Here is a 26,407-nt window from a genome sequence, read left to right as displayed (position 1 = left end):
GAAAACAGAAGTGTTAACTGAAGGCTTGAGTGTGTCAGGGTCTAGAATCAAGTTGTCTCTACTGCTGAGATGACTTTGAAAAATGAACATCATTTTTTTGGGTCTCACTGTCCTTACTTTTAAAATGAAAATTTGGATTAGGTCCTTTCCATGTCTAACATTCACTGATTTAAAGTCCTTTCTATGACTAACATTCACTGATTTAAAGCACTAGAAGCTGATTGGTATCTAGTTTAAGACTGACAAAAGAGTATAAACCTAAGAATGTAAATAGATTTCAAGGATAAAGAGAAAAATTTACAAACTATCAGACAGAAAGATTAGATTTACTGACAAAGAAAAAAAGAATATTGACTTTGGATTTCTTACCTACAACACTAAAAACTATAAAACAGTAGATTAACATCAATGTAGTCTGAGAAAAAAGGCTTGCAACACCCAAATCCTATACCCAGACACTCTTCATCTATCAGTACAGAATAATAATGTTTGTGAAAATGCAAAAATTTAGAAAATAAATCAATAAATAACGTTACAGAAAAAATAATTCTAAATGAAAAAAACATAACAAGATCAGAGGTCTCAAGATAGGGGAAGATGAAGAGTAGAGAAAACACTAGTAAAACTCGCACATGCACACACTCACACACATTTCTAAAATATATAACTAAATCTAAATGAATGACAATCAAATAGAAGGGAAATTATAATATATGTGCTAAACATGGATTCCTCAGTTGTAGAGATGTATACTACAAAAGAAAACTTAGTCTAGATTTAAAAGCATTATTTCAGCAATGCCTAAAAGTGGGGGGAGTGGAAGTAGCTGGGAGAAGTAAAAGTATTCTCAAAGTCTCAGTGATGTAGGAGGCACAGGGAGGAAACGGGAAGGCTGTGCAGGAGGGGTATAGTGAGCACCTTTAAAAAATAAAACAGTGGAGAAATGATTATTTGATTATTAGTATCAGAATTTGGAAGGAAAGTATGAGGGGGATGTAGAGTACCCCATACTTACCAAAATAATGAGTGAAGGGGAACCTGGATTAAACCAATAACAGAGAAAAGGACAAGGATAATAAAAGTTCTATTAATAGTAAAAATAAAGTAAGGTGGAAGGAAAAAATATCAAGGGAATATGGTAAAGCAAAATGAACTTCAAGCTAGGTTCAGGGTTACAGTAACTTAAGGCAAATTCAAGATTTAGTTTTTTAAAGCTCAAATCCCATTTGGATCTTATTTATAAGTGATACACTTAAAAGATATGAAAGAATAAAAATAAAAGCTATGGTAAAAGGCACCAAGCTAATGTAAACATGCAAAAAATCAGGAATGGTATTTTGATGTCAAAGTGGAATTTAAAGTCAAAAGAACTAAACAGAATAAAGAGAGGAAACAAGTTGTGATGAAAGGCAAATTTATAAAGTTGATAATATATGTCTGTCTCACAAGACATAGTCTCATTTTATCTAGGCTTCTTGATTGTCCTGCCAACTCCTTGCACATTGTAGGCATTCAATAAATGAACTGAATGAACCCTGGTCTCAACTTAATCTCTCCACAGTAGCTTTGGAAATGAACAGTATACAATATTTATAACTATAATGATACTATGGGCAAATAATACTATTTGTGGATGGAAGAGAAGATACTACTTAACATTTATATAATCATAAATAGCATTTCCTTTGAAAGGCTGTCATGTAGATGAGGGAGTTAATTTATTTGGTGTTGCTCATGAGGGCAGAATTAGAACTAATAGCTGAGAGAAACAGGGATAAAGACTTTGGCCTAGTGTAATAAAAGAAAAAAATCCTGTCATAACAGCCATCCAAGAATAAATGTGCTATCTCATGAGGCAAATAATAACTTTCTCAGTAAAATTATCGTATAAAAACCTGATGGCCAGGTTAGAAATTTTCTACTGAGTAAAAGAATAGATAATACCTATATTTCTCTCACTATTCCAAAAAACTGAGATGCAAGGAATGATTCTGAACTTATATACAAAGTCAGCATCATCTGATAGCAAAACAGTCAAAGATATCGCAAAAAAAGATTATAGGCCAAAATCACTGATGAACATAGACACATAACTCCTCAATGATATATAAGCAAACAGAATTCAACAATATACATCATGATCGAGTAGGATTTATTCCAGGGAGAAAAGGATGGTCTAATATCCACAAGTCAATTAATACAATATACCACATTAACAAGAAGAATAAAAATCAAACAATCATCTCAATAGATGTAGAAAAAGCTTCTGACAAAATGCAATATCCACATATAATAAAAACTCTCAATAAAGTGGGGATAGAGGCTATGTACCTCAATATAATAAAGAACATATATGACAGACTTACAGTCAACATCATACCCAATGGTGGAAAGCTGAAAGCACTTCGAAGATCAGGAACGAAACAAGGATGTCCACTCTCACCACTTTAATTCAACATAGCATTGAATATCCTAGCTGCGTCAATCAGACAAGAGAAAGAAATAAAAGGGATCCAAACTGGAAAAGAAAAACTGTCACTGTTTGCAAATGATGTGATACTATACATAGAAAATCCTAAAGATATCAGCCAAAAAAAAAAAAACCTATTAGGACTAACAAATGAATTCAGTAAAGTTGCAGGATACAAAGTTAATATATATAAGTCTGTTGTGTTTCTATACACTAACAACAAACAATCAGAAAAAGAAATTAAGAAAATAATCCCATTTATAGCTGCATCAAAAAGAATAAAATACCTAGCAATAAACCTAAGGAGGTAAAAGACCTGTTCTTGGAAAACTATAAAACACTGTTGAAAGAAACTGAAGATGTCACAAGCAGAAGGATACACCAACTGTGTTCATGGACTGGAGAATTAATATGGTTAAAACTACTGTATTACCGAAGGCAATCTACATATTTCATGTAATCCCTATCAAAATAACAAAGGCATTTTTCACAGAACTAGAATAATTTTCAAATTTGTATGAAAACACAAAAGGCCATGAAAAGCCAAAACAATCTTAAGAAAGAAGAACAAAGTTGGAGGTATCAAGCACCCTAATTTCAAACCATACTAAAACTACAGCAATCAAAACCGTATGGTACTGGCGCAAAAACAGACCCACAGATCAGTGGAACAACACAGGGAGTCCAGAAATAAACCCACATACTTATGGTCAATTAATCTATGACAAAGGAGGCAAGAATATACAATGAAGAAGAGATAGTCTCTTCAACGAATGGTGTTGGGAAAACTGGACAGTTATTTGCAGAAGAATCAAACTTGTCCAATTTCTTACACCATATACAAAAACAAACTAAAGATGGGTTAAAAACTTAAGTGTAAGTCCAGAAACTGTTTAACTCCTAGAAGAAAACATGGGCAGAATGCTCTTTTACATCGGTTTTAGCAATATTTTTTTTGAATATGTCTCCTCAGGCAAATGAAACAAAAAACAAAAATAAACAAGGGGGACTATATCAAACTAAAAAGCTTTTGCACAAAGAAGGAAACTATCAACAAAATGAAAAGGCAGACTATTGAATGGGAGAAAATGTTTACAAAATGATAAGACCAATAAGGGGTTAATAGCCAATATACATAAACAACTCATACAATTCAGTATCAAACAAACAAACAAGCAAACAAACAAACCAAATAACCTGATTTAAAAATGGCAGATGACTTGCATAGATATTTTCCCAAAGAAGACATTTAGATAGCCAACAGGCACATGAAAAGAAGCTCAGGCTAACTAATTGTCACAGAATTGCAAGTCAAACCACAATGAAGTATCAACTCACATCTGCCAGAATGGCTATTATAAAAAAGACAATGGTTATCAAAAAAAATAACAAGTGTTGGCAAGAATATGGAGAAAAGGAGGCTCTTCTGTAGTGCTGGTGGGATGTAAATTGGTGCAGCCACTATGGAAGACATCTTGGGGCTTTCTTAAAAAATTAAAAATACAACTACCATATGATCATTAAGAAACAAAGAGAGAAGAACCAAATTAACAAAATAAGAAATGAAAAGGGTGAGATCACAACAGACAACACTGAAATCCAAAGGATCATAAGAGACTACTACCAGCAGCTCTATGCCAATAAAATGGACAACTTGGATGAAATGGACAAATTCTTAGAAAAGTATAACTTTCCAAAACTGAACCAGGAAGAAATAGAAGATCTTAACAGAGTCATCACAAGCAAGGAAATCGAAACTGTAATCAGAAATCTTCCAGCAAACAAAAGCCCAGGACCAGATGGCTTCACAGCTGAATTCTACCAAAAATTTAGAGAAGAGCTAACACCTATCTTACTCAAACTCTTCCAGAAAATTGCAGAAGAAGGTAAACTTCCAAACTCATTCTATGAGGCCACCATCACCCTAATTCCAAAACCAGACAAAGATGCCACAAAAAAAGAAAACTACAGGCCAATATCACTGATGAACATAGATGCAAAAATCCTTAACAAAATTCTAGCAAACAGAATCCAACAACATATTAAAAAAATCATACACCATGACCAAGTGGGCTTTATCCCAGGAATGCAAGGATTCTTTAATATCCGCAAATCAATCAACGTAATACACCACATTAACAAATTGAAAGATAAAAACCATATGATTATCTCAATAGATGCAGAGAAAGCCTTTGACAAAATTCAACACTCATTTATGATTAAAACTCTCCAGAAAGCAGGAATAGAAGGAACATACCTCAACATAATAAAAGCTATATATGACAAACCCACAGCAAGCATCACCCTCAATGGTGAAAAATTGAAAGCATTTCCTCTGAAATCAGGAACAAGACAAGGATGCCCACTCTCACCACTACTATTCAACATAGTGTTGGAAGTTTTGGCCACAGCAATCAGAGCAGAAAAAGACATAAAAGGAATCCATATAGGAAAAGAAGAAGTGAAACTCTCGCTGTTTGCAGATGACATGATCCTCTACATAGAAAACCCTAAAGACTCTTCCAGAAAATTATTAGAGCTAATCAATGAATATAGTAAAGTTGCAGGATATAAAATTAACACACAGAAATCCCTTGCATTCCTATACACTAACAATGAAAAAACAGAAAGAGGAATTAAGGAAACAATACCATTCACCATTGCAACAAAAAGAATAAAATACTTAGGAGTATATCTACCTAAAGAAACAAAAGACCTATACATAGAAAACTATAAAACACTGATGAAAGAAATCAAAGAGGACACAAACAGATGGAGAAACATACCGTGCTCATGGATTGGAAGAATCAATATTACCAAAATGGCTATTCTACTCAAAGCAATCTATAGATTCAATGCAATCCCTATCAAGTTACCAACAGTATTTTTCACAGAACTAGAACAAATAATTTCACAATTTGTATGGAAATACAAAAAACCTTGAATAGCCAAAGTAATCTTGAGAAAGAAGAATGGAACTGGAGGAATCAACCTGCCTGACTTCAGACTCTACTACAAAGCCACAGTCATCAAGACAGTATGGTACTGGCACAAAGACAGAAATATAGATCAATGGAATAGAATAGAAAGCCAAGAGATAAATCCACGAACATATGGACACCTCATCTTTGACAAAGGAGGCAAGGATATACAATGGAAAAAAGACAATCTCTTTGACAAGTGGTGCTGGGAAAACTGGTCAACCACTTGTAAAAGAATGAAACTAGAACACTTTCTAACACCATCACAAAAATAAACTCAAAATGGATTAAAGATCTAAATGTAAGACCAGAAACTATAAAACTCCTAGAGGAGAACATAGGCAAAACACTCTCCGACATAAATCACAGCAAGATCTTCTATGACCCACCTCCCAGAATATTGGAAATAAAAGCAAAAATAAACAAATGGGACCTAATGAAAATTAAAAGCTTTTGCACAACAAAGGAAACTGTAAGTAAGGTGAAAAGACAGCCCTCAGATTGGGAGAAAATAATAGCAAATGAGGAAACAGACAAAGGATTAATCTCAAAAATATACAAGCAACTCCTGAAGCTCAATTCCAGAAAAATAAACGACCCAATCAAAAAATGGGCCAAAGAACTAAACAGACATTTCTCCAAAGAAGACATACAGATGGCTAACAAACACATGAAAAGATGCTCAACATCACTCATCATCAGAGAAATGCAAATCAAAACCACAATGAGGTACCATTACACGCCAGTCAGGATGGCTGCTATCCAAAAGTCTACAAGCAATAAATGCTGGAGAGGGTGTGGAGAAAAGGGAACCCTCTTACACTGTTGGTGGGAATGCAAACTAGTACAGCCACTATGGAAAACAGTGTGGAGATTTCTTAAAAAACTGGAAATAGAACTGCCATATGACCCAGCAATACCACTTCTAGGCATACACACTGAGGAATCCAGATCTGAAAGAGACACGTGCACCCCAATGTTCATTGCAGCACTGTTTATAATAGCCAGGACGTGGAAGCAACCCAGATGCCCATCAGCAGACGAATGGATAAGGAAGCTGTGGTACATATACACCATGGAATATTACTCAGCCGTTAAAAAGAATTCATTTGAATCAGTTCTAATGAGATGGATGAAACTGGAGCCCATTATACAGAGTGAAGTAAGCCAGAAAGATAAAGAACATTACAGTATACTAACACATATATACGGAATTTAGATAGATGGTGGCGATAACCCTATATGCAAAACAGAAAAAGAGACACAGAAGTACAGAACAGACTTTTGAACTCTGGGGGAGAACGTGAGGGTGGGATGTTTTGAAAGAACAGCATGTATATTATCTATGGTGAAACGGACCACCAGCCCAGGTGGGATACATGAGTCAGGTGCTCGGGCCTGGTGCACTGGGAGGACCCTGAGGAGTCGGGTGGGGAGGGAGGTGGGAGGGGGGATCGGGATGGGGAATACGTGTAACTATATGGCTGATTCATGTCAATGTATGACAAAACCCACTGAAATGTTGTAAAGTGATTGGCCTCCAACTAATAAAATAATATTTAAAAAAAAAAAATTAAAAATACAACTACCATATGATCCACCAATTCCACTTCTGTGTATATTTCCAAAGAATATTTCCAAGGAATATTTTGTATACAAGAAATCTTGTATATTTCCAAGAAATATTTTGAAAAGATATATGTACCGTTATGTTCACTGTAGCACTATCCACAATAGTGAAGACAGGTAAGCAACTGAAGTGTCCACTGATAGATGACTGGATAAATAGAAGAGGGGGTATGTATACAGTGTCTGTGGAATACTACTCAGCCATAAAAATGAATAAAATCTTGCCATTTGTGACAACATAGATAGACCTACAGGGGATTATGCTAAGTGAAATTAGTCAGACAGAGAAAGACAAATACAGTATGATTTCCCTTATATGTGGAATCTAAAAAACAAGACAAATGAACAAACACATCAGAAACAGAGTTACAGATACAGAGAACAAACAGGTGATTGCTAGAGGGGAGGAGATGGGGGAATGAATGAAATAGGTGAGGGAAATTAAGAGGTACAAACTTGCAAAATAAATGAGTCACAGGGATAAAATGTACAGTATGGGAATACAGTCAATAATAATGTAATATATTTGTATGATGACAGATGGTAACTAACATTGTGGTGATCATTTTGTAATATATAGAAATACTGAGTCACTATGTTGTATAATAGGAACTAACACAGTGTTGTAGATCAATTACAGTTCAATAAACCAACCAACCAACCCATGAAAAGAGAGATCAGACTTGTGATTACCAGAGGCAGGTGGCAGGGGGGAAGAGGGATTGGATAAGGCAGTGGAAAGGTACCAACCTCCAGTTAAAAGATAAGTAAGTACTAGGGATGTAATGTTCAACATGATTAATTAACATTGTTGTATGTTATATATGCAAGTTCTAACTTAGGAGACTAAATCCTAGACCTCTCATCACAAGAAAAAATTTTTTTCATTTTGTATCTACACAAGATGATGGTCACTAAATTTATTGTGGCAATCATTTCAAGATGTATGTAAATCAAAAGATTTTTTTAAATTGCTCAATATATATTTATTGAATTGATTTTATAGTGTAAAGTCTTTTTTCTTTCTTTCTTTTTTTTTCCATTTATTTGTATTAGGTGGAGGCTAGTTACTTTACCATATTGTAGTGGTTTTTGTCATACATTGACATGAATCAGCCATGGATTTACAAGTATTCCCCATCCCGATCCCCCCTCCCACCTCCCTCTCTACCCGATCCCTCTGGGTCTTCCCAGTGCACCAGGCCCGAGCACTTATCTCATGCATCCAACCTGGGCTGGTGATCCGCTCCACCCTAGATAATATACATGTTTCGATGCTGTTCTCTCAAAACATCCCACCCTCGCCTTCTCCCACAGAGTCCAAAAGTCTGTTCTGTACATCTGTGTCTCTTTTTCTGTTTTGCATATAGGGCCATCGTTACCATCTTTCTAAATTCCATATATATGTGCTAGTACACTGTATTGGTCTTTATCTTTCTGGCTTACTTCACTCTGTATAATGGGCTCCAGTTTCATCCATCTCATTAGAACTGATTCAAATGAATTGTTTTTAATGGCTGAGTAATATTCCATGGTGTATATGTACCACAGCTTCCTTATCCATTCGTCTGCTGATGGGCATCTAGGTTGCTTCCATGTCCTGGCTATTATAAACAGTGTTGCAATGAATACTGGGGTGCACGTGTCTCTTTCAGATCTGGTTTCCTTGGTATGTATGCCCAGAAGTGGTATTGCTGGGTCATATGGCAGTTCTATTTCCAGTTTTTTTAAGAAATCTCCACACTGTTCGCCATAGCGGCTGTACTAGTTTGCATTCCCACCAACAGTGTAAGAGGGTTCCCTTTTCTCCACACCCTCTCCAGCATGTATTGCTTGTAGACTTTTGGATAGCAGCCATCCTGACTGGCGTGTAATGATACCTCATTGTGGTTTTGATTTGCATTTCTCTGATAATGAGTGATGTTGAGCATCTTTTCATGTGTTTGCTAGCCATCTGTATGTCTTCTTTGGAGAAATGTCTGTTTAGTTCTTGGCCCATTTTTTGATTGGGTCATTTATTTTTCTGGAATTCAGCTTCAGGAGTTGCTTGTATATTTTTGAGATTAATCCTTTGTCTGTTGCTTTGTTTGCTATTATTTTCTCCCAATCTGAGGGCTGTCTTTTCACCTTGCTTATAGTTTTGTTTGTGGTACAAAAGCTTTTAAGTTTCATTAGGTCCCATTTGTTTATTTTTGCTTTTGTTTCCAATATTCTTGGAGGTGGGTCATAGAGGATCCTGCTATGATTTATGTCGGAGAGTGTTTTGCCTATTTTCTGCTCTAGGAGTTTTATACTTTCTGGTCTTACATTTAGATCTTTAATCCATTTTGAGTTTATTTTTGTGTATGGTGTTAGAAAGTGTTCTAGTTTCATTCTTTCACAAGTGGTTGACCAGTTTTCCCAGCACCACTTGTTAAAGAGGTTGCCTTTTTTCCATTGTATATCCTTGCCTCCTTTGTTGAAGATTTTTTTATTGGAGTAGATTTACAATGCTGTGGTAGTTTCAGTGGTACAGTAAAAATGACTCAGTTATATAACTCATAAATCCACTCTATTTTAGATTCTTTTCCCATAAAGATTATTAGAGAGTTTTGAGTAGACTTCCTTGTGCTATACAGTAGGTCCTTATTAGTTAACTAGCCTTATAGACCAATTCTAATGTCCCAACTTATCCCTCCTCCCCTTTCCCCCTTATACCTAAAAGCTTGTTTTCAACATCTGTGACCCTATTTCTATTTTGTAAGTAAGTTCACCATTTTTTAGATTCCATATTTAAGCAATATCACATGATATTTGTCTTTCCCTGTCTGACTTACTTTACTCAGCATGACAATTTCTAGGTCTATCCATGGTGCTGCAAATGACATTATTTCATTCTTTTTTATGACTGAGTAATATTCCATTATGTGTGTGTGTGTGTGTGTGTGTGTGTGTGTGTGTTGAGTAATATTCCATTATGTGTGTGTGTGTGTGTGTGTGTGTGTGTGTGTGTGTGTGTGTGTGTGTATCCCACATCTTCTTTATCCAGTCCTCTGTTGATGGACATTTAGGGTGCTTCTATGTCCTGCTATTGTAAACAGTGCTGTGATGAACATGTAGCACTATTTATAATAGTGCACGTATTACTTCATACTGGTCAGAATGGCATCATCAAAAATCTACAAACAATAAACGCTGGAGAGGGTGTGGAGAAAAGGGAACCCTCTTACACTGCTGGTGGGAATGCAAATTGGTGAATCATTATGGAGAACAGTATGCAGGTTTCTTATAAAATTAAATATAGACCTATCATAAGTCACATGATTATACTGTATACCTGAAAATTATATAGTGCTGTATGTTAGTTATATCTCAATAAAACTGGAAAAAACTGCATTTGTCTTAACTCACTAGAATCCTGAATCTGGCACAATTTTTTTTTGCTTTACCATGTAGTCTACTGCAAAGTCAAAACAAAGACAGAACCTTTACCCAAGATTAGTTTTTATGGATTTCATACAGAGTATTCAGAATGCAAATGCAGTTTTATTTTAAAATATTTAATATAAACACACAGATGGACAACAACTGCTAATTAGTCTCTTGTTTCATCTGTTATACCAACTGTGAGCTGTATCATTTTAAGAAGAGTGAAGATGACAGTAGGAGGGTGAGAAGAAATTCTAGGATTTGGAGATGAAAGAATAATGGCTGTTGATCATACCGAGATTACAAAAAAGATAGTTAAAGATAAACTAATCATATACTAATTTCTTCAGAAGTCAAGGAAGGATAAATTCCTGAATTATAAATACTTCCTGGGTGTCTATTTCAGGTACAGGATCAAACTGTATATTCATATAGTGATCATTTAGTTCTCCTTCATTCCCACTGGGTTTTTAAAGACTATGGAATCATATAAAAATAGAACAAAGTAAGGTTACCACCTTTATGTTTACAAATCAGTGCAGACAACATATGAAAAAATTTAGAAAGGTGAATAAAAGGAGCAATTAAATTAACACTGATTGATTTAATTTAAATACATTAATTAAAATGAAAATACATATGAAAAGAAATGTTACAAATGTTGAGTAGAAGAGAATGATCAGAATTGGCCTGGAATAATTAGGAAAGGCTTTCTGGATATATTGCTTTTTATGAGGTCCAGGTCATATGAGAAAAAATTTCTAAAGTTACAGTAGTACCTAGAGGTGATTCTCAGAAGAAACGGTCATGTCAACTGTAATAGCAACTCCTGAGGATTAAAAAAGGCAAATGTAGTAGAATGAAAAAGTCTGTCATTAAGAGTAGGAAGACTCTTTTGTCAATACCATAACGTTTGTTACAATAAAAAATATTTTTGGTTAGCCAATAGAAAATAAGTGATCAGAAAATAAATCTATTATGTTGACTTAAAATTAAAACTTTGTATTTTGAACAGAAAAGGGTATTTATTCCATAAGGGAAGCTGGTAGTTTATAAAGAGCATATGAACTGATTAAATCCAGATCTAAATTCTGACTGATATATATGAGATTTCTAGTTCTATAAATTAAGCACTAGGAAGCTAGGATATGTTTGGTTCACAAATTGGAGGATGTTAAGGCCCTGGGCTTTGCTCAAATAATCACTGTACTGTTAAGTCTAGCTTGTTAATTCCTGCTAAATGTGCCAGTTTTAAAAGAATCCAATTTGCCATCTTACTGCTTATTCCTCTTGTTTCATGCTTTAATTCAAGGAGGCAGCTTCACAAATTGGCAGCAGTAGGATCAGGAAATTTAAATCCAAAGCATCAATTTATGACAGAACCAAGCAAGCCCAGCATGATTTGAATGGGGTAGGCTTATGGGATGGCAATTTTCCAGAAAGGGGGATTCTTTTCTTAATTAAGGGAATTTCCCAGCCCTCCAGCCTCTGAAAGGCTAGAACAGAAAGTACAAGTCAGCAGTTTGAAAGCTACATTTACCAAGCTGTTTCAAAACTGATGTAGAAATAAAAGCAGCTCAATAGTTAAACTCAGTTTTAGGAATGATATAAATTCAATCAATGTTGAACTTCATTAAAGAAAAAATTTCTCCAAGTGGATTTTGTATATGTGAACCATGATCACTGCTTGTTATATTTAAGAGGTAAATGTGTAAGAACACCCAAAGCCAGTGGGATAACTCTCCAACTTTTAACATTAGAAGCTTCCTAAATCTATTTGGAATTCTGCTTTCCCATCCTACGGCACATTCTTCAGAAATACAAAATGAATCATCCTGGGTATAAAGCTTTTCATTGTGCTTTTTTTTTTTGTGATATGCCTCAGTTACTAATTCAGTTTTGTTGTCAGAGACATATTTTCTGATCTGCTCCCACGGCTAAGGTTTTTGTACCCACTTTGAGGGAACCCTGTAAGATTTTTCTGGATAGCTGCACAGTTGGAAGTTTCTAGGTACCATGGAAAAGGAGGGTGGTATAGGATAAGGCAGGGTTGTATAATCTAGAGGAGGTACTCCTACTAAGGCATAGGATTACCAAGACAAATCTTATCCTGGCTTTTATGGAGCTTGTTAGTGTGATGGGAAAGAAAACAACTCTGGCTCAATAGGAACAAATCCTTTTCCCACCCTGTTTAGGCCACATCAGGACCCTGAGGGAAAAGAGGAAAATGTAAAAATAGAGAAGCACATATATGCCAAATGCCTAATATCTTAACCAAGTCTGGCCGCAAGGCTGGCACACACAGCACTCTGTACTTATGTACCTATGCAACCATCCTCATTTGTCTAAGACTTTCTCCACAGTAGGAAACAATAGTTCATGCTGCCTAGGAGGACAAAAGGAGGCTAACAGGTTTTTGAACCAGTCATGGGAAAAAGAAGACTAGGATACCTACTGTTACATATTCAAAGTAGAAATTGGATGGCACTTAGAAGTACTTCAGCCCTGTACACACCCACTAATTTGTACCTGTTTGACATCCCCAGGTTTGACCAGTTTCATATTCAGGCTATATTTGGTATTCCCCTCTTTCCTTTCCTATTACTTCCTGGAATTCATTGAGTAGCTACCATGTGCTGGCAATATTCTAAATGCTAAGTATAAAGCCATGAACAATTTGTTTCACATGCCTACCACCAAGCAGTTGAAGACAGCAGTTATTTTATTTATCATTTTACCCTCGTTTTCACTATAGCTCTGCATACATCAGACACTCAATAAATGGTTATAAAATGAATAAAATAGAAATTTAAAAGCTATCAAATAATTGTGGGTATATGGTAAGATTTAGTTATAAAGATCCTCATCAATTACTCACAATTGAGAAAGATTAGGGAACAATCTAATGTCTGTCAACAAGGGGTTGTATCCATCAGTCAAATTCTACTTTTTACTATATAATAATATGTATGCAGGTCAGGAAGCGACAGTTAGAACTGGACACAGACTGGTTCCAAATAGGAAAAGGAGTATGTCAAGGCTGTATAATGTCACCATGCTTATTCAACTTATATGCAGAATACATCATGAGAAATGCTGGGCTGGATGAAGCACAAGCTGGAATCAAGATGGCTGGGAGAAATATCAATAACCTCAGATACGCAGATGACATCACCCTTATGGCAGAAAGTGAAGAAGAACTAAAGAGCCTCTTGATAAAAGTGAAAGAGGAGAGTGAAAAAGTTGGCTTAAAGCTCAACATTCATAAAACTAAGATCATGGCATCTGGTCCCATCACTTCATGGCAAATAGATGGGGAAACAGTAGAAACAGTGGCAGACTTTATTTTGGGGGGCTCCAAAATCACTGCAGATGGTGACTGCAGCCATGAAATTAAAAGACGCTTGCTCCTTGGAAGAAAAGTTATGAACAACCTAGACAGCATATTAAAAAGCAGAGACACTGCTTTGTCAACAAAGGTCCATCTAGTCAAGGCTATGGTTTTTCCAGTAGTCATGTATGGATGTGAGAGTTGGACTATAAAGAAAGCTGAGAGCCAAAGAATTGATGCTTTTGAACTATGGTGTTGGAGAAGACTCTTCAGAGTCCCTTGGACTGCAAGGAGATTCTACCAGTCCATCCTAAAGGAAATCAGCCCTGAACATTCATTGGAAGGACTGATGCTGAAGCTGAAACTCCAATACCTTGGCCACCTGATTCGAAGAACTGACTCATCTGAAAAGACGCTGATGCTAGGAAAGATTGAAGGCAGGAGGAGAAGGGGACGACAGAGGATGAGATGGTTGGATGGCATCACTGACTCAATGGACATGAGTTTGAGTAAACTCTAGGAGTTGGTGATGGACAGGGAGGCCTGGAGTGCTGAAGTCCATGGGGTTGCAAAGAGTCGGACATGACTGACTGACTGAACTGAACTGGATATGGAGGTATTAAAATGATGTAGCAGAGTACTATGTAATGATATGGACAGATATTATGATGTACTCAGTAAAAAAAACTGAAGGAAGATGGAAGGTAAAAATGAGTATGGGTGTTAGTCGCTCAGTCTTATTCTTATCTGACTCTTCGCAACCCCGTGGGCTGTACTCTGCTAGGCTCCTCTGTCCTTGGAATTTTCCAGGCAAGAAAACTAGAGTGGATTGCCATTCCCTTCTTCAGGAGATCTTCCTGACCCAGAGACTGAACCTGGGTCTCCTGCACTGCAGGCAGATTCTTTACCATCTGAGCTACCAGGGAAGCTGAAAATAAGTACAACTTCTTGTTTTTTTCTATACACATTCACATACACATAAACTCTACATGCATAGAATTAAAGACAAGATGAACAGTAATACTGGAAAAGATCAATGACACTAATGGCTGTTTCTTCAAAAATGTAAACAAAATGGGTAAACCTTTAGCCAACTCATTAGGAAAAAAGAGAGAGGACCCAAATAAATAAAATGTACTTCTTGCCATGCCTACAGTATCTTGCTGTGCTAAGGTTCTGATGTGGTCTTGTTCAGAATTTGCTCCTCTAAGTCAGAGAACTTCGTTTTAAGTGGTTAGTTCCTGTTTTTTTCAGACAGCAGACTTACCCACATGTTGGATATCTGATTTGAGTTAATAAATGTTAATATGTAAATGACTCATCCTCAGGTAGAATACTTTAAAACACAAATGGAACTGTAAATATTAGATTATCAGGAAGTATAGCAAAGTCAACAGAACAAACACATGGAGCCAATGACTTGGGCTCCCCTAAGTAGCCTGGATCTTGAGAGTCAGGGAATAAGGAGATTAACTGTCTCTTGACAGTTTTTTTGCTATTCATGGCTTTCCCCCTTTCATTTCTCTAAAAGCTATTTCTCTTTCCCTTCTCTTAAAGTACTGACAGAAGTACTTAGATGGTGAGTAGGGGAAAGGTTAGAATAGGCCATCTGTGAATCTGGGTCATTTGTAAATTGAATTAATGGAGGTCTGAATACGACATTATTATACAGTCACATTGCATGCACACTCTTTTCTCTTTCCCACACTCCTTTTCTCTCCATTCTCTCCCACTCCCAAAGACACTATGAGCTTGGTATAACGAACTACCCAAAGGTAACAAATGCTACAAAAGTGGCCCCAGTAACTGGGGCGGGGGAGAAGATAAAAGAAGAGATTATGATCGGAAAGGGCTTTTCTTGTTATGGAAGGAAGCGTTTGTTTTACAGTAAGTAAGATTTATTTAGGGGTCCAGATGATAAAAAATAAATCCTCCTGCCTGTTTTTCTGTCCACTTCTATAAAATCTAAAGATCTAGGATTTTGCAGTTCAAGTCCTTTTCATTCATTCATATATATAATCAGTATTTAATTCCAAAGTTAAACCAAATTTTCCTCTCTGGCCTTTGAAATACTGACAATTACTATTTACTTAGAGGTTTTATCTATTAAAATGGATGTAGAATATTTAGTTTATTAACTTTAATATTAGTAAATTGTGGGTGCTAAGCCTAATTAACTCCAGTACTCTTGCCTGGAAAATCCCATGAATGGAGGAGTCTGGTAGGCTGCAGTCCATGGGGTCATTAGTAGCCGGACATGACTGAGCAACTTCACTTTCACTACTCAACTTCATGCATTGGAGAAGGAAATGGCAGCCCACTCCTGTATTCTTGCCTGGAGAATCCCAGGGACGGGGGAACCTGGTGGGCTGCTGTCTGTGGGGTCGTACAGAGTCGGACAAGACTGAAGCGACTTAGCAGCAGCATCGGCAAACCTAATTAAGAGGAAAGTAAAGAGGAAGAGGAGTACTTCAAGGCTCTGTATTGTCACCCTGCTTATTTAACTTATATGCAGGGTACATCATGAGAAACACTGGGCTGGATGAAGCACAAGCTGGAATCAAGATGGCTGGGAGAAATATAAACAACCTCAGGTATGCAGATGACATCACCCTTATGGTAGAAAGTGAAGAACTAAAAAGCCTCTTGATGAAAGTGAAAGAGGAGAGTGAAAAAGCTGGTTTAAAGCTTAACATTCATAAAACTAAGATCATGGCATCTGGTCCCATCACTTCATGGCAAATAGATGGGGAAACAGTGGAAACAGTGGCAGACTTTATTTTGGGGGGCTCCAAAATCACTGCAGATGGTGACTGTAGCCATGAAATTAAAAGACGCTTACTCCTTGAAAGGGAAGTTATGACCAACCTAGACAGCATATTAAAAAGCAGAGACATTACTTTGCCAACAAAGGTCCATCTAGTCAAGACTCCATTCTCTTCTACTCCTGAAGACACTATGAACTTGGTATAATAAATTACCTAAAGGTAATAAATGCTGCAAAAGTGGCTCTAGTAGTTGTGGGAGGAAAGATAAAAGAAGTGATTATAATAGGAAAGGGTAAGACTCTGAACAACTTATTTAATTTTTTTGAGCTTCAGTAGTATTGGGTTGGCCAAAAATTTCATTTGTCTCATGGGTTTTTCCACCCCACTCCAGTATTCTTGCCTGGAAAATCCTATGGATGGAGGAGCCTGGTGGGCTGCAGTCCATGGGGTCTCTAAGAGTCAGACACAATTGAGCAACTTCACTTTCACTTTTACTTTTCACTTTTATGCACTGGAGAAGGAAAAGGCAACCCACTCCAGTGTTCTTGCCCGGAGAATCCCAGGGACGGGGGAGCCTGGTGGGCTGCCATCTATGGGGTTGCACAGAATCGGACATGACTGAAGCAACTTAGCAGCAGCAGTAGCAACATGGGTTTTTCCAAAATGTCTTGTGGAAAAACCCAAAAGAACTTTTTGGCTAACCCAATATTATATACAAAATGAGGATAAAAGATACTTATCTGGATCTGTTGTACTATGAGGCCTAAATAAGACAAGTGAAAAAAGTGCAGTATAGGGTTATATATATAGTAGGAAGTAAGTAAAGATTCCTGTCTCTTCCCAGGTAAAGACTGACAAGTTTGGAGTGAGGAGGCTGGAGGTAATGGGTATGGAATAGCTGGGGAGCAAAGAGGGGAGTGAAATAGTATTGAAATCTTCTTTGTAGTTCTTACTAATAACTATCTTATTCATCTCTGTAGTACCAAGTGAAATGAAAGTTGTTCAGTCATATCTGACTCTTTGCGACCACATGGACTGTAGCCTGCCAGGCTCCTCTGTCCATGGAATTTTCCAGGCAAGAATACTGGAGTGGGTTGCCAATTCCTTCTCCCTGTAGTACCAAAGATTGCGATAATGCCTGATATAGCATAACACTTCATGAAAGTCTCTTGAATTATTAGAGTACTCTTGCTAAGTCATTTCAGTTGTGTCCAACTCTTTGGGACCCCATAGACTGTAGCCCACCAGGCTCTTCTATCCATGGGATTCTCAGGCAAGAATACTGGAGTGGGTTGCCATGTCCTTCTCCAGGGGATCTTCCTGACCCAGGAATTGAACCTGTATCTCCTATGGCTCTAGCATTGCAGGCAGATTCTTAAGGCCTGAGCCACTGGGGAGTATGCTTACCCATATAAAATAAAACCCCAATTCTGCCATAAGTACATAATTTGCACCATGGAAAGATCATATTGGTAGCAGAATGGATGGTGAGTTGGAAGAGAACAAGATTTGAAGCAGTGAGGCCAGTTAAGAGGCTAGTCTCACATGTCTAAACAAAAAGTAAATGGAACCCCAAACTAAGCCAGGATGGTAGACAGGAAGAGAGGAAAGTATAAGAAATATTGATGGAGGAAATTGTAAGGGATTTAAATGCAGGAGTGAGTGAGACCTAGAAGTTTTCCATTCAGGTTTTTCCTGGCTTGGAAGACTGGGTGGCTGGTGTGGGCAGTTGCTGAGCCAGAAAACTCAGTTTAGTTCAGTTCAGTTGCTCAGTCATGTCCGACTCTTTGCGACCCCACGGACTGCAGCACGCCAGGCATCCCTGTCCATTACCAACTCCCGGAGTTTACTCATGTCCATTGAGTCGGTGATGCCATCTAATCATCTCATCCTCTATCGTCCCCTTATCCTCCCGCCTTCAATCTTTCGCAGCATCAGGGTCTTTTTAGATGAGTCAGTTCTTAGCATCAGGTGGCCAGAGTATTGGAGTTTCAGCTTCAGCATCAGTCCTTCCAATGAACATTCAGGGCTGATTTCCTTTAGGACGGACTGGTTGGATCTCCTTGCAGTCCAAGGGACTCTGAAGAGTCTTCTCCAACACCATAGTTCAAAAGCATCAATTCTTTGGCGCTCAGAAATCTTTACAGTCCAATTCTCACATCCGTATATGACTACTGGAAAAACCATAGCCTTGACTAGATGGACCTTTGTTGGCAAAGTAATGTCTCGCTTTTTAATATGCTGTCTAGGTTGGTCATAACTTTTCTTCCAAGGAGCAAGCGTCTTTTAATTTCATGGCTACAGTCACCATCTGCAGTGATTTTGGAGCCCCCCCAAAATAAAGTCTGCCACTGTTTCCACTGTTTCCCCATCTATTTGCCATGAAGTGATAGGACCAGACACCATGATCTTATTTTTCTGAATGTTGAGTTTTAAGCCAACTTTTTCACTCTCCTCTTTCACTTTCATCAAGAGTTTCTTTAGCTCTTCTTCACTTTCTGCCATAAGGGTGATGTCATCTGTGTATCTGAGGTTATTGATCTTTCTCCCAGCAATCTTGATTCCAGCTTGTGCTTCATCCAGCCCAGCGTTTCTCATGATGTACTCTGTATAGAAGTTAAAAAAATCAAGGACATGGAATAAAAGATGGCAGTGGAGGCAGGCAGTGAGAGAGGACAGGAGGGACAATGAATTTAGTTGGGACATGTTGAGTTTGCTCTGCCTATTGAACTTAAAAAGAAAATACACCTAGCAAGCAGGTAGATCTAGGCATACAGCTCAAGACAGAGATCAGATTTGGGAGTCAGCATAAAGAATTAGAAGGAAAGATAGTCAAGCGTGAGCCATGGTTGACACTTATACTTGGAAATGACCATAGGAAGAGATGCTGCCAAAACCAAGAAAGGATAAACTACTAATGGAGAATGAAGAAGCTGAAATGGTGTTTTGCTAGAGAGGGATGTAAGAGTGTGATAGATCTAATAACTGGGTTTCGCAAGCATTTTATTTGTGTTTATAGAATAGACACATACCATTTCAATGAGGCTTTGTAGTGATGGTGATGGTTTACTTGCTAAGTTGTAGCTGACTCATACAATTCCATGGACTGTAGCCCACCAGGCTCCTCCTCAGTCCATGGGATTTCCCAGGCAAGAATACTGGAGTGGGTTGCCATTTCCTTCTCCAGGGGATCTTCCCAACCCAGGGACTGAACCTTCATCTCCTGCATTGCAGGTAGTCCTCTGCATTGCAAACAGATTCTTTATGGGAGCCACCAAGGAAGTCCTGATACATGATACATGACTACATCCTTTTACTTCCTGTGATCCATGGACCAGTGGGTTGATATCCTAGGAGCTTGTTAGAAATGCAAAATCTTGGCCCACTCCAGTTTTGCTCTATCAGAATCAGCATTTTTAATAAGCTCTCCAGATGATGTGCATAGATTCACAGTCAGTACTTCTGAACTGAACAAGAAACAAACTGTATTGTTCTTATTTCTAATAGGTCTCCAACTTTAGTCCATGTGATAACATCTGGTCAAATTATCTTTCCAAAATAATGATTTATTATGTCAATTCTGCTCTTAAAAAAGCTGTACATTTAAGCAAGTTGGGTAGTTTTGCCTGGATTGCAAATCCTTTCAAGATTTGGCCTCAAATTTCTATCAAATTTACATGTATCCTTGTTCCTAAACCTCCTATTTTAAACAGTGTGTCCTGACCTAAGTTGTTCATTTCTACTTCTCTGTTTTTGTTCATTCCCTGTTTCCTACTTGGTTAACACATTCTTTCTAACTACACAAATCCTATCCATCCTTTCTGTTCTAGCTAAAAATTCACCTTTTTAAAACTCTCACAGACCATTCCAACCTATATGATGCTTATCTTTTGACATATTTATATTTATTCTCTTTTCTTCATAATGATAGTTAATTCCAAGAAATTTAGATTTCATTTCCACCTCTGCCACTCACTTGTATAATGCTGGGAAAGTTCAATTAACCTCTCTGGGTTTAAAAATTCATCTTTTTTATACATGTGGCCAATAGGCACATGAGAAGATGCTCAACATTACTAACCCATCAGAGTCACAGTGAAATGTCACTTAACACTTGTCACAATGGCTATTATTAAAAAGACCACAAATAACAAATGTTTTATATAGTCTTATTCGTCAATTTTAACATTTATTGTTAAAGTTATGGAAGGTGATAAGAAAAAGAGCTGAGAAATCTAATCATGTAGAATTTAAACCCAGACTGAAACCTTTTGAAAGTAATAAAAATAGTACTCTTACTCCCTACTCTTATCTGCCTAGCTGAGTAAGGGTTCTGTGATTGCTGACATTTTGAGTTATTCTCTCCCTGCTTTAAACATAGGGTAGTTTCTCTCAAGACTCTGCTTATTTCCCTGGAGAGTTTCACACAAAGGCTTCTGTATAACAGCCTTTGTTTCATAAGCAAATGTCTTATACAGGAAAGAGAAGAATAAAGAGGGAGGCAACCTTCACATAATATCAACAGGCTACAGATTAAATGTACCTTGTTTCCTCTGCTAAATTCCCAGCAAAGATTTCCATCTGAACAGTTATAAATTCTTTCCTCCCACATTCCACCTCTGCATTTTAAACCATTTACTTTGGGCTTTTTCAATATAGCACTCTAAGACTGAGAAAATTTAGATTTGCATCAATTGTACTTTAAAAAATTGTTCTCAGTTTTATGTAAGGTATTCAGTCCAAGAAAAAAATACACTAAAGATCTGCATATTCTCAGAATTGCCTATATCTAGCTTACAGTTTTGTTGTTCTTAATTAATTATTGGGAAATTATTGGTACATTAATTATTGGGAAATGTCTATAGCAAGTCAACAATTAGCCCCAGATAATAAAATATTAGCTTATCAACACAGTAACCTTTTAATGGTTCTTTGGCTTTCGTAGTAAGACAATGCAACATGTAGTATATATAACAAGTTACTTCCTTTTTAATACAAAAGTACAACATTAGGAGGAGAGAATGAACAGAATTGTAGTCTAGAACAGCATAAGGTAAAAATGATACACACAAACAAAAGCACCTTTTACCTTAGGATAGTCTTAGAGTTCATGAATGCACCTGGTGGCAGGGCCAGGGTCAGCAGTGGGTAGGAAACAAACTCAACATCTGGTGAGTTTGTTCCTTAGAACTTCAGGCCTGCTCTGTGCTGTTGGAACTCTTGGATTCATCCTATTTCTCTTCAGAAATTAATTTTTGTCATCTTTAAAGGTGTATCTGCATCAGGATAATTTTTAGATATGACCGTCTCTGAGAAATGTACATCAGGCCTTGCTCATTTAGGCTGGCAGCAGAGGGGCAGAAGGAAGTATGAAGGAAGGGATGTATGTACATTTATATTCTGATGATAACCATCCATGTGTGTGCATCTCTTGATTGTACAACAGGAATGCATTGTATTCAAAGGAAACATGTTTAACAGTTTAGATCGGATAATGATGAACCCTCTTAGAAGTATTATACTTGGTGTACGCTGTTGCTTTATGTCTCACTTTTAATTGAACATTAAGGGATGTAGTATTTTAATCATAACTCTGCCATTATCTTTATCTAGAGGACTGTTGCCATTTTTGTCTTTTCTGAAGTTTTTGTCACCAAGAAAGGCAGGATTATATATTTTTTTCCTTCCAGATTGAGTTGGTGTCGTGTATTCTTGGTTATCAAAATACTCATAGATTTGGGACTTTGAAACAGTAAACATTCATAATGTGTGAAACAGCATGATACATAACTGTATGATCATACTTACATAAAAATGGATGTTTAGTTGTGCAATGCACAAATTAACCTAGAAGGACACATCAAATGGTAAACTGCCTGCGATTATGAATGACTTCGCTTTTTGCATTTTTGGTTTCCCATTATGCATGTTAACTCTTAAGAAATAAATGTTATCTTAAAAATCTTAAAAAAAAAAAAAAGACAAGTTACTGGTCAGGTTCAAATTTAACCTATTCCTTGTCTTTTCAGTGGGTTCTTTTTTTTCCTTCCCAGGGCTAGGGCGTCAGAGTCAAGTTAATACTAGGTGACCTGTAGTACTGACTTTACCAGCATGGGTTCTAAGTTGGCTGTTTACTTACCTATATGGACTTCTCTAGCACTAAACTTTCAGGTAATTATAAATGGTGAATTAAAAAAAATGTTTGAAAAATATGTCTATTAGCCTTTACTCCAGTGTTCTCAGAAAAAGAAAAAATCAAGAGGTAAGAAGAGAACTTTAAAAGGTGAGATTAACATTAAAAACTATTATCTTTCGGGTTACTGGCAAGATGCTGTGTTTTAGGTCTGGACTATACTGTGTCCAGTTTGAGCCTAAGCTGGGGTTTATAGGTGTCTGAACATAGCTTGTGGAATGGTAGGGCAGAGCCTCCTCAAAAGCATATTTGAGCCCTGGGAAAGCACTCATCGTTAGAGCAGAAGGAGCCAGGCATAATGAGTTTTCTTAGTGACAAGGTGGTGATAAGACAGAAAGAGGCAGTTATGGGTGACAGATACATCAGGGTATCTCTCACTTACATCTGTCTCCTACCTTTGTCTCCTGCAGGCTGATATTTGAGGGTTACTAAGGGCAGGCACACCTCTTGTGAACTGGCAATAGTACCTGGTGAAAGGTGGCATTTTGCATGGAAGGGGTTGCTCAGGAAGAGCAGACTTGATTTTGATCACAAGTGAGATGCAGTTGGAGATTTAGAGAAATACTTGGGGAATTTAGCAGACAGCTGAGTTAATTGAGTAAATGGGGGTAATGTGCTCTTGGAGATGGGCAATTATAGTCAATGTGCCTCCTTTTGTACTTACAGGTGGGTGAAGTCTGGAGAAACTCAAGTTATATAAGAACACAAAAATCAACACAAAAGTCCTAGGAAATAATTGTACTTAAACTTCAAAGCATCAGTTAGTGCTAATTTTGACATTTCTCTCTTACTCATCTTGCCTGTATCTTCCTCATCTTTCTTGAAACTAGTAAAAGTGTGAATAGGAATAACACCCATAGCAGAGCAACATATCTCAGGTTGTAAAAGGCTTTCCAGAAAAATGTCTACCACTAAAGGAAATAGACACCTCCACAAATCTTTGGCTTTTGAAGAATGAAATAAGTGGAAATTATGGAATTAAATCCCTTTCTCTTTAGCAACAATCTCACCTAGTTAGTATCCCCCAAATTTGTATTTGTACCATAACAACTTCAAAATAAAATCCAATACTTACTTGTCTCCCACAATTCCCAAGTTGATTGTGGGGTAACCATGTTCCTGAATTGTTGCTAAGAGGGTTGAACGATTGCTGTCTCGAATCTTTCCTGGTAAGAGGTCATCTTCAGGATTTAGCAACTACAAAGTCAAAAAAACCACCACAAATTATTTTCTTAGGATAATACTGCCTATTGTTAATGGGAAAAAAAATAGATCTAATAAACAGAGTTTAGCATATCTAGCACCTACAACATTATCTGGCACCAGAAAGATATATACTCAAAGGATCTTTGGTAAATAGTGAAAGCCAGGAGAATGAAAAAACATTTCTCCAGAATTAAAAAACATGCAGAAATTCAAGTGACTAAATAGTAGGTCAAATATCACACCAGCTTTGGCTATAATTTGACAAAATAGTGCTCTGGAGATAGTGGCTTTCCCACTGGCTGTTTACTGGGTCAAACCGGAAAAAAAAAACCAAAAACAAAACACACACAACAAACTTTCTATTTTCTCTTTCACTATTATTTTCCAAACTGTCTTCCACTGAGAATACTTAAGGTAGAGACTCTGACATGATATTCTCAAGCCTGAAGAGACTGATATTTTATCTTTTCTTTCAAGCTTTTGGATATCTTTTGTGAAGCGGGAGCAGTAATACCAAAAAAGTTAAACTTATTTGAAGGAGAAGGAGCCAGATATTTTGTCTATATTAGCAAACTTAAACAAGTAATACTTAACTGCACACACTCACAATTCCATGACTTTGAACTGAATCACCCTTTAGAGATTTAATATCTAAAATTATGTCATACAGAAAATTATAAGAAATTTCTTTTATGTTAGGATGTCCTAGTGAGGCAGTATGGCATAGTAGCAAGAGTCTGCCTTATTCAGATGAGGTTCAAATTCAAGTTGCCCAAATATGTTATGCCATAATATTCCCATTTATAATACACAGTAGTGGTAATAACTACCTTGAAAGGCAGCTGTTAGGATTGAGATAATGAACACTCAGTTAAAATAGACAAATAGGAAATAAATGCAATTCTCTGTCCTTTCTTTATTAAATATTGAAAAAGCACCTAATTCCTATTGCCTTAATATTGTTACTTCCACATGCTAGTATAGATGGAATCAGTTGATAATGTGAACATAGATTTACATTAGATTATAAAATACTAAAGAGTAAGCGGTCCTTAACATACACACACACACACTCAACATGCAACTTTATACAATTTTAAGATGTACTCTGATTTCAGAAAATTAGAAAATGAAAAAAAAGTACATCTTTGAAGTGAGAAAACCTGAAGTATTATCTTAGGAGGCTGAAGTCAAGCCTGCATATTTCAGACACTTAGGCTGTTAATATGGTTAATACCTAGGGCTTTCTATATCAGTATTGCCAAACAGTAACCTCAAGCCCCTTCAGTCTTTCCTTCTGACTCACTAGTGATACCATGTGGGTGGACTTTTGACTTTATGCTGGAAAAGTAGTAGCTTTTCAACCAACTGTCCCCTTAAAATATCTGGAGAAAGACTTTGATCATCTTATTCACTGTCACCTGGGAGACTTCCCTTCAAACTCTGTACTTATCTAACTTAATCAGACGCCATGTGACACTGCAACCCACTCGTATCCTTTGTCACTGGCAGAGCTGGGAAAATTGCTATTGCAGTACTAATATAGGTTGATTTTCTGATCTTAACTAACACATAGTTATTGAACTTATTATAATTTTATAAAGGCCAAGACTTACAGCTTTTTAATTGCATTAATCAGACAAGTTGCAACGGACAGAAAAGATTTTTTTTCACAAAGGGTACTGACCACCAACTAAGGAATAAGATTTCCCTGTTAATAGGGCGTTTTCTTTGCCATTCATGTTCCTCTCTGTTATTCTGCTGCACAAAGTTCCAGAAATAATACAACAATTAGAGATCACTGGCTGTTTGTCTGTAAAACTGACATAATGAAATATTAGCTAGTTAAATGAAGGTGTGGGATTTCCAGCGCATTTTAAGTATTTTCAAAGAAAATACGCAGAATTGAACGAAAGATTATAAGGTTGCACACACTAGAATAAATTCACAATATTCCTCATTAAAATGGAATCTAATTTTCTGACATCTTCTGGTCATCTCTAGAATGATGCCTAAAACTTTTTATAGTTAAAATATAAAAGAAAACCTACAATACAAAGTAAAAAAACATAACCCATTATCTTCATATCTTATTACTTTCTTATCTGCCAAATGCCAAATTTCAATTTCCTGTTTCTGTTACCATCAATGGTGCCATTGTATTTCCAGTTTTCAAACATTTAACCTTTGATTTTTTTTCCCTTTGTAGTCTACTATCTTCCCAAAGGTTTCAATCCTTAATCCTTACTCCATTCCTCAATGACCCTAGGTTTCCATTCACTCTCTTATCAACTCCCCATTCTTATGAATTTCAGGTATTCAATATATCTGAATTTCTTCAAAAGCCTTATAATTGGCTATCTTGCCAACAAACTCTTTTTTCTGAGAGAAAATAGATATATCAACTTGCAAAACAGGCAA

At 36.8% G+C, this 26,407-nt stretch overlaps 1 protein-coding gene across 2 annotated transcripts in view; it reads right to left on the bottom strand.

The window, feature by feature from the left end:
- Positions 1 to 26,407, bottom strand: part of GPHN (gephyrin) — a 526,040-nt gene that overhangs the window by 32,428 nt on the left and 467,205 nt on the right. For both annotated transcript variants that reach the window (XM_065940959.1, XM_065940958.1), the window contains one exon: positions 23,856 to 23,977. In XM_065940959.1, the coding sequence (XP_065797031.1) occupies positions 23,856 to 23,977 (122 nt within the window). The remainder of the gene's footprint in view (positions 1 to 23,855; positions 23,978 to 26,407) is intronic.

The sequence above is a fragment of the Muntiacus reevesi genome, chromosome 7 (genome assembly GCF_963930625.1).
Source record: "Muntiacus reevesi chromosome 7, mMunRee1.1, whole genome shotgun sequence".
Lineage (NCBI taxonomy): Eukaryota > Metazoa > Chordata > Mammalia > Artiodactyla > Cervidae > Muntiacus > Muntiacus reevesi.
This window is presented reverse-complemented; position numbering and strand designations above follow the sequence as displayed.